The sequence below is a fragment of the Ochotona curzoniae genome, unplaced genomic scaffold (genome assembly GCF_017591425.1).
Source record: "Ochotona curzoniae isolate NIBS_2020 unplaced genomic scaffold, NIBS_Ocur_1.0 contig_66, whole genome shotgun sequence".
NCBI lineage: Eukaryota > Metazoa > Chordata > Mammalia > Lagomorpha > Ochotonidae > Ochotona > Ochotona curzoniae.
This window is the reverse complement of record NW_024466512.1, coordinates 19,193,621-19,202,515: the sequence shown is the minus strand read 5'-3', so window position 1 is coordinate 19,202,515 and position 8,895 is coordinate 19,193,621. Positions and strand designations below refer to the sequence as shown.

At 55.1% G+C, this 8,895-nt stretch overlaps 1 protein-coding gene across 1 annotated transcript in view; it reads left to right on the top strand.

Moving 5' to 3' along the window:
- Window positions 1-1,416: 1,416 nt before the first annotated feature.
- SORCS3 (sortilin related VPS10 domain containing receptor 3) overlaps window positions 1,417-8,895 on the top strand; it is a 546,072-nt gene continuing 538,593 nt past the window's right edge. Inside the window, exon 1 of the mRNA XM_040991786.1 lies at window positions 1,417-2,185. Coding sequence (XP_040847720.1) covers window positions 1,553-2,185 — 633 coding nt within the window. The 5' untranslated portion in view covers window positions 1,417-1,552. The remainder of the gene's footprint in view (window positions 2,186-8,895) is intronic.

Here is an 8,895-nt window from a genome sequence, read left to right as displayed (position 1 = left end):
CCACTTTCCTTTCCGTCTCGCACTTTCCAACCCCCCCCCCCCCAGTTAAATAAAAACAAAAATCCTGGGGTCTCTTGCACCGCCCGTCCTTAGGGTTAGTCCCTGTGCTTCAGTCACCTGGAGTCTCCATCTTCCTAGGGTCATGAAGGGTCTAGGCGCACCAGGCACCCGGACTGCTGGGTGGCTGGGTGGCTGGGCTGGGATACTTGGAAACAAGCCAGCCTGTTCAGAAACTGACTTGGGAATAAGGGAGGACACGACTCCGCAATCTAAGGAAGGAAGATGGGGTCTGGATTTCCCCGCTGGAAACAGACTGTCTCCACTCCTCTTCCCGTCTTACTTCTGGTCAGGGGTCCTGGGAAGGGGCGCCCCGGAGCCCTTGGTGGTGGTGGTGGTGGTGGTTGGCACGCCCCTGGACGCGTCCCGGCACCTGCTGGTTCTGAGTCAGGGTGCCTGCCGGGGAGGCTCAGTCAGGCTACATGGGCGGGTGGCCAGGAGGAGGGGGCTGCGGCGAGCCGCCTGCCTCACTCTCAGCACTGCCTTCCTGAAGACTCAGAGGCTCCAGCAAATGCAAACACTGCCCGTGCGTGATCCGGGAGCGCCCACGGCCCGCGCGCGCTCCCCGCCCCTCCGCTCACACACGCTCATGCCAACGCGCACGCTTCGAGCCGCCCCCCCCAGCTGGCTCGGCCCGGTCCCCAGCCCCGGGGGCACCCCTCTGCTCTCGCCCGCGCACGCACGCGCACGCACGCACTCCCCGCGCCCCCGCACGGGGCGGGGGCGCAGGCCTGGCGGAGTGGAGTGGGGGGCGGCCCGAAGCCGCGAGCCAAGCCCTGGTTCCATCCCGCGCCCGGCTTCAGCGCGCGCCGCCTGCCCGCTCGGGCTTCCTCTCCGCTCCGGAACGCGAACACTTGGCGCTGAAAACACCTAACTCCTCCTCTCCCGCCTCCCGCGGGACCCCCGTGCCCGCCCCGCGCCATCTCCTGAGCCCCCTCCCCGCCCCTCCCTCCGCACCCCCGCGCCGGGCCCGAAGAGTAAATCCCTGAGGCGGCAAAGCGGCTCCCAACTCTTCTCCGGGAGCAGGTTGGAGGTCGGTTTTCGAGGAGACTCAGGATTGGGGTCCGTGGCCAGCTCCACCCCCTGGATCCGGCTGGATTTTCCCATTTTAGAAGAGGATTTTCTTATTACCTTCAAACTCCTCTCTCTCTCTCTCTCTCTCTTTTTTATAAAAATCTCGGGAGGAGCTCAGTGGGGGAAGATTCGGAGAGAATCTTGTTTTCAGGACCAAAAAGCACGGAAGGAGCATTTGTTAATTTTCCTTGGGGTTTGGAAACACCCTCTGGACCAGAGAGCGAGCTAAGGAGCAAGGAGGCGAGCGGGAGAGGACCGGCCAGGCTTGCCAGCCGGAGCCACCTCCTTCCCGGCCGCCCCCTCCCCACTCCCCGGATTCACTGGCTCACTCGCCGGCGCGCGCACATAGCCCGCGTCCGACCCGCACCTCGGCGGGCGCCACACACTCGGCAGCCCGAGCCGTGGTAGTAGCCGCAGCGGGATGGAGGCGGCGCGCACCGAGCGCCCGGCAGGCTGGCCGGGAGCGCCCCTCGCCCGGACGGGACTCCTACTCCTCTCGACTTGGGTCCTAGCCGGCGCCGAGATCACTTGGGGCACGGCGGGCGGTCCTGGACGCCCTGCGGCCCCGGCTTCCCGGCCAGCCGCGTCGTCGTCGGCTCCTCTCACGCCGCGGGCAGTGGCGAGCCAGTGGCCGGAGGAACTGGCGACAGCGCCGACAGCTGCCGCCGCGCTGGGGCGCCGACCCAGACCGGGGCTGCTGTCCCAGCCGGGCGGCAGCGGCCGTGCGGTGCGGCTGGAAGCGGCGGGGACGTCGGCAGGCGCTCGGAGGGGCCAGCGCGTCCCGGCGCCCGACAAGCCTGGCGGCGCGAGGAGGAGGACTCGCCGGGCTCAGCCCCCCGGCAGCCTGGAGCGCGCGGACGCCTGGGCTACTGCTCCAGCCGACGGTTCCAAAGGAAGCCGCCCCACGGCCAAGGGTTCCCGGGAGGAGGTGAAGGCGCCGCGGGCCGGGGGGCCGACGGCTGAGGAGTTGCGGCTGCCGAGCACCTCTTTCGCGCTCACCGGGGATTCGGCACACAACCAAGCCATGGTGCACTGGTCGGGACACAACAGCAGCGTGAGTACCCACCTGGCAGCAGGGGACAGGAGCCAGGAACAGACCTGGCTAGCGGGGAGGGGGTCCTGGCCGACAGCTGGGGCGCCTAGGTGAACGAGGGGTTGAGGGGGAGAGGACGGGTTTGTGCTCGCCTCACACCCCTACCAGGTTAGCGGAGTTAGTTGGAGAGGCTGAGTGGATGGCTCGCTGGACACTCCGGGGCTTGGCCGCCGTCTCCTGTGCTCGGCTTGGACAAGTCGCTTTCCTGATTTGGGGACATAGACAGGAATGGGGAGAGAGCTGCCAGCTACCCCGATGGGCTCCCATGCAGGGCACCCCCTCACATCCCCGCCCCCAGCCCCCAGCACTGCGGGATGGAGGCACCCCTCTTTCCTGCCTGCCTCGGGGTTTCCACACCGGGATTCTCTCCAAGCGCGTAGTTCCCTAGCCCTGGCTGCAGGGTGGGGCAAGAGGGCTCAACACTTAGCCTTCAGATAGCCTCCGTTTGCCCTTCAGAGCGCTGGCCGTTGCCATGGAAAGCTGTGAGTGAGGCAGTGACAAAGTTTAAAGCGTGAGCGGGATACCACCCCACTCCACTCTCACGCCAGCACAAGCACTGGTAAGTGAGCGGAAAGCTGGCTCCCGCGCCACTGCGTCCTGTGCTACGCATGACTTGGAGTGGAGTTGGGTCCCTGTGCTTCCAGCGCACCTCACCACCCCCTGCGCCACCTCTCGCCGCTGTCCCGAGAGGTGGCGCCCTTGGGCTCATCCCAGGAACTTGGGTGCTTGGCACTGGGGTATCAGGCTTTGAGCCTTGCCCGCTGGGGCAGCTGCAGGGCCCACCCGCCTGCAGCCCGTACCCTCAGGGTCGGTCCCCAGTTCCCCAGAGCATCCGCCCCAAGAGGAGGCTTCTCCGACTCCCACAGTCCCCCCCCAACCCTACTTTCTTCCCTCAGGGCGCCACTTCGGCCACCCTGCCAAGATCCCCCCTTTCCCCCCTGAATCCAATAAAAAGCTGGTGTTGGGCAGAGCAGGGCTGCGAGCAGAGAATGGGGTGAGAGAGCGGCTTTGGGAAACTCATTCGACAGGAAGCACTGACCCCACCTCCCCACTCCTTCCTTCTCTCCACCTTGCCATTCTCACCATTAGTATTTGAAAGATTTCCCTGGGAAATTCTCACCGTAATATTCCAGAGCCTGGGGTATCCCAGTTTCCTTCACGAGTGACAAGAAAGCCAGCAGCTTAAATAGTCTGGTGCACATTTCCTGGGCTTTGAGGATCTGCCACACAGGGAGCCCAGCCTGGCTGGCATTTGCTGCCTTCCAAGATGTGGCGTTCAGCTCATGAGCAGCTCATTGGCATGGGTCCATCTACCTTGGAGGACCACCATGGTCTCCAGCTGGGCAGCTCTGGGCATCAGGGTGGCCAGGGTGAGGAGTTCCTAGCCCTCAGATCAATGTGTGTGTGTGTGTGTGTGTGTGTCTTCTACCAGCAGGGCTCGTGCGAATACCAACTTCATTTCCGTTGGCTAATTAGCAGTAGTGTGTGTGTGTGTGTTGCTGTCCTCAGTGAGGAGGATGGATAGGATGTGTGGCAGCAGTGCATCCTGGGAGGAGCGCTGTCCTCAGTACCTGTGGCTTTAGGACTGCCACATTTGCACAGCATAAATCCGCTCTGTGTGAAGAGTTTTCTTTTTGTTTCTGCTTTGATTTCCAAGATCGTTTGTGAGTACAGTTAGCCTGCTAGAGAATATGTTTCCTGCAAGTAAGAGCTAAATTCCCTTTGCCTATCCTTGGGACGGCTGAGCAGGAGAGGCAGTGAGGGGCTTGCCTGACCTGTGCCCCTTCTGGAAATGACTCCCGAGACAAACAGGGCCAGAGGGCAGGGGCACTGGCCCCGTTGGCTGTGGAGTCCGTGGTGGCAGCTGCCTGAGACTTTCTGGCTGTGCTTGTGGGTAGGTCAATGCAGGCAGGTGGGAAGGCGGGCAAGTCCAGTTTCCCTGTCCACAGCCTAGGGGAGGGACTGTCGCCTCTTAGACCCTGGGCTGCACCAACCTCTTTTGACCCTCCTTGGTCAGCAGGACTGGGGAATGAGGCACATTGGTGGTCAGGTCTGTGAAACTCTGTGAAGCCTCCATGTGAACTTGTCCATGTCTTCCAAGAGACTTCAGTTAAAGCAGCCCTGGCCATGTGTTCCTGTGGCCCTCCCCTTCCCTGTCAAAGTGGAGGGAGATGCCCCCCAGGCTGAGAACTTGGGGCCTACACCAGGCTTTTTGACCAGGGAAAAAGAATTTCCTCTTAACTCTGGCCTCTGAAGTGTTAAGCGCATCCATCAGAACGATTGCTAGTTGCTGCTTTAACCCAATGCCAGATTCCTTGTTCTCTCTTCGGAAGCCTTGGCAAACTTCGTTGCCTCAGCTCTTTTTTGAAAGAGTTTTCAGCCTTCCATAAAACCACAAACTGAATTATCATCAGGGGTTTGTAGCTGGACATGGGAGCCATGCTCCTTCATGTCGCCCCACTTGTGCAGCCTGTGTGCCGGGGATGCAGAGGGCAGGTATTTCCTGTGGTCTCTGAACCAGGGTGGGAGGGCTTGGGGCAGGGCGGCAGAAGGGGCAGTCAGCAGAGTTGAGGCTGAGGAAATCAGGAGTGGAGTGTCAAGTCTGGGTTCTGCCTCTGCCCACGTTGCTTTAACGGGTTTCTAGGGTGGGAGCGAGTGGACGTGGCCTTGGAAGCTGCATTTTGGAGGAGCGATCTGCTGTTTGCGTTTGCTCTCTACTTGTCTTCAGCTGGGATCCTGGTGATTAATGGGTTAGAGAGTGTTTTGCAAACACCCAGGGGGAGCCCAGTCCCCGTGGCTCACAGGGAAACAGAAAAACACATTATTCTGTCCTTTTCCTTCAGATGAAGGCAGAGCTCTGCTCGCTTGCTCAGTGAGATGGCAGGTGGCTCTGGAGAGGGAAAATTGGGCAGGCCCCACCTTGGATCAGCCCTTGAGCTCCCTCCTCACTCCCCACCGGTCCTGTGCCAAGGTGAGGATGCTGCATTCTCTCGTAGCTGCCCACCCCCTCCTTTTCAGCTGTCCAGTGATTCGTAGGCTGCTGCAGTATGCCTGCTTGGAGTGTCTTGCCAGGTAGTTTTCAATTAATGTGCCTGATGCTGCACTTGATGATGAAGGAAGATGCTAATGAGTCCAGGTTCCTGCCAGATCCCCCTCCCCGAGTACGTTCCAGGGTCTAACACTCAGATCCCCCAAGCAGGATTTCCCTACCCTGCATCAACACAGCTGGACTGTGCTCTAAAATATTTACTCTTAATGTGCAAAATAGTGACAGATTTGATCAGATTAATTGTATTTCACTCACTGGAGCATCTAATTGTGGCTCCCCCAACAGATTTTTCAAGCAGCTTTTGGCTGGATTGCCTAGCCTTCATCATCTCTCTTCTTAGTCTCGGTGTCACAATATCTTAATGCGTTTTGCCTTTTCAGAGGCTTAATAAAGAAGCCTGCCTGCGACAGGAGCCATTCTTAAGGGCTTTGCCAAAAAAAAAAGAGAGAGAGAATCTATTTTTAATTAATATTACAAGGAAGGCCATCTCAGTTGAGTTGTGCCTGTGAAATGCATAGGGATCTAACAGCACTAATTGCTCCTGGTCACTGTCAACTCATGTGGGGTGAGTTGAGGAGAGGAGGGGGTGCATATGGGCTATTTGTCTAGCTTGCCTTGCTCTGGTGGCTGGTTCACAGGGTGCAATTTGCATACCAGGGCCTGCAGTGATCTCCAAGGTGAACAGAAGTTGAAAACTCCTTAATTGGGAGATATGATTTAATGCAGTGGTAGGGACTTGCTTTGTGGTTGGCACAGGATACCCACTTCTGCAGCTGTGCCGGATTTCAGCAAAGTGGTGATTGGTAGCAATAGGAGCAAGAAGACTCAGGGGTGAGAATGGAGTTTTGCCTGTCTCCCAATCTGTGTCAGTCGCCTGTTGGCAGTGAGGAATTGTAGAACTGGAAGATCTCTGGGCATTGATCAAGAGGTGAGACTGAGCTGGGTGTGCTGAGATGGGAGTGTTTGTCTGGAGGAAGTGGTTTATCCTAGGCCTGGTGCTGGTCCTTTGGGTCTTCTGGGTTTGTGGCTTAGCCTGCCTGCTTCTTTGCTGATTGCTACCTTCTTTTGGTTTCTTGGCTGGGTTGAAATGCTTCTTTTACAGGGTGATCATGCTGCAAGTTTAGGGGAAAAAGATGTCTTGTGGAGAAAGGGTAGTATGTGAGGGCCCACTTTTGGGAAGCAGAACTGGCCCTGGAGGCTGATGGAATTTGGTGAACTGTGTTTATTTCTCTGGGTTGTGGATTATTGGGAGCCAGGCCTGGATGCAGCTAACTTTGTTGGCCGTTTGTGGAGGGGAGGGGCTCTACCTTAGGTGCTAGGTTCTGTTCATTTACATTTCATCTTGGCTGTATACATTCTGGCTTCTGTTTGTATGCATTTGGCTTCTTGAACTCAAATCCAAAGCCATTTAGCATTCAAGGCCTTTCTCTGTGTGTGTCTTGGGTCTGCTGCTCCAATCTTGGGTCTGACTGTTCCCTGAATAGCTCCCCTTCTCCAAGACAAGGAAGCCTCTTCATTGTCCCCAAGTCCTTTCTTGACTCTAAGTCATTGTTTTTGAGGTGGCCTCAGTTTGAAGACAACATACATGTCTTTCTGTATTTGGAAATGTACTCTTTGTTGATGGCTCAGTTCAAGGTTTAAACAGTGACTCTGGAATCTCCCCTGGAAGCACTGATTTCTCCTTTTCCTAGTTATTTATAGAATTTATAGAGTACATCACATGTTTGCTCATATTGAATTTAGCACTTGGTTATTTTACTCTTTTGTTGTTGAGTGTTTTGAGGATGAGGGATGAAATCATTAAAATGCCTCCACCACTCTGTGTTAGAGCATGAGATCTGCTTTTCTCAAGTGTGCTTTGCCATGTGCAGGATGCTGCTGTAATACTGAGCAGTCTGGAAAGTTGGACCAGGTCTTAAGTGCAGGGGGAGGGCAGGAAGGGAGTGATCATTTTAACTTTTACAATTTAAATTTTTAAGTGAAATTTGCTAGAGATATACAAAGCATGACCAGGAGGGAGAGCTAGACACACACACACACACACACACACACACACACACACACACACACACACACGCAGATTGATTGATTCATCCTTTGGGTTCACTCTCCAAGTACCTGCAACACCTGGGGCTAGGCCATGCCAAAACCAGGAGCTGGAAACTCAATCTTATCCTTCCATGTGGTTGGAAGTGACTCAAGGAATTGAACCATCACCTGTTACCTACCAGTTCATGTATTAGCAGGAAACTGGAATTTGGAGCAGAATCAGGATTCCAACCCAAATACAATATGAATGTTAGTGTTCCAAGTGGTGTCTTAAACTGCTATGCCAAGCATCTCCACTCATCACCTCTCCACAGATAATTTCTCAGTAGCATTGAATTATACGCCTGCGTTAATATTCCACATGTGGAGTTTAGCATGCGATTCAGATAGATTTCTACCTCCCTCAGTAAGAATATAGCCATGAAATGTAGTTAGTGGTCCTGACTTTGTGTGCAACACAGAGATCACATGGATCCTCACGTGATTTGTCCATGCGAAGTATTTCCTATTACATGACATTGTCCTGGCGCTGGGGGTTTGGAGGGGTATGATGGAGGGAGACAGGCAAGGGTAGGACAGTGCTGACCTTGGGCCTTTACAGTGGCTGTGACGCTGTTCTTCTATAAAGTTAAATCATACATGCCAGCAGGACAGGTGCCACAGGGTGATATGTGCTTAATTGTCGAGTGATTGTTCCAGGCTATGCGCTCTGGGAAGAGAGGCTCCCCGTGGGATCTCCCACAGGCATGTCAGCGCACACAGCGTCAAGGCTGGATGCACACTGGGGGAGTTGTCTTCATCAAATCCCTTATCCTGGAGACATGGAATGTGAGGCTCCCAGAGAAACATGGCAGCCTGTGGTGTGGATCCAAGTGCTCTCAGAATAGCTGGTTTCTGCTTGTACCCACATTTCTCCCTTTGTTTTTGGGGTAAACAGAGCATTTTCCTTTCAGGAGTAGCTATGTGTTTTCATTCCACAAGGAAGGGTGCTGCCCATTTTATAGGTCATGCAGACTGAAGCCAAGGATGGAAATGTATGGAATCAGCTGGGGAGACCTAGGAACTGATTCTTGCCTTTTTGTTCTGGGCTTGTGGCCCACATCTTCTTTGCCACCCACCTTGCGCTTCCGACAGTAAGAAACAAGCTCGTTGCTGTGGGGTGACCTGTGTCTTACTGTTATTTATGGAGGCCTCTTGTGCATCACCTCATTATTTGAAATACTAAATAAATCAAGTCAGATTGCATCACCAGGAACATTTTGCTCATTTATTTTGATCAGTGCAGTTTGGGTTTAATTATTTATGGAAATGAATTTCTTTATAGTACATTAATAAATGTGCTATAGTAAATTGAGAGAAAGAAATGAAGTCTGAGAATTTCAGGGTAGTGTAAATAGCTTTCTGTTATTATGCCCCTGCTGTGAGCAGAGGAAGTCATCTTTGCTTGGTTGAGATGAGAGGGATCCGCAGCACGGTGGGACCAGACTTTCAAGGCTGTTGGTCAGGAACCCTGTGCCTGTGGCTTTATGCACCCTGTCCTGTTGTGTGGCACATGCTGGCAAGAAAACCTAGT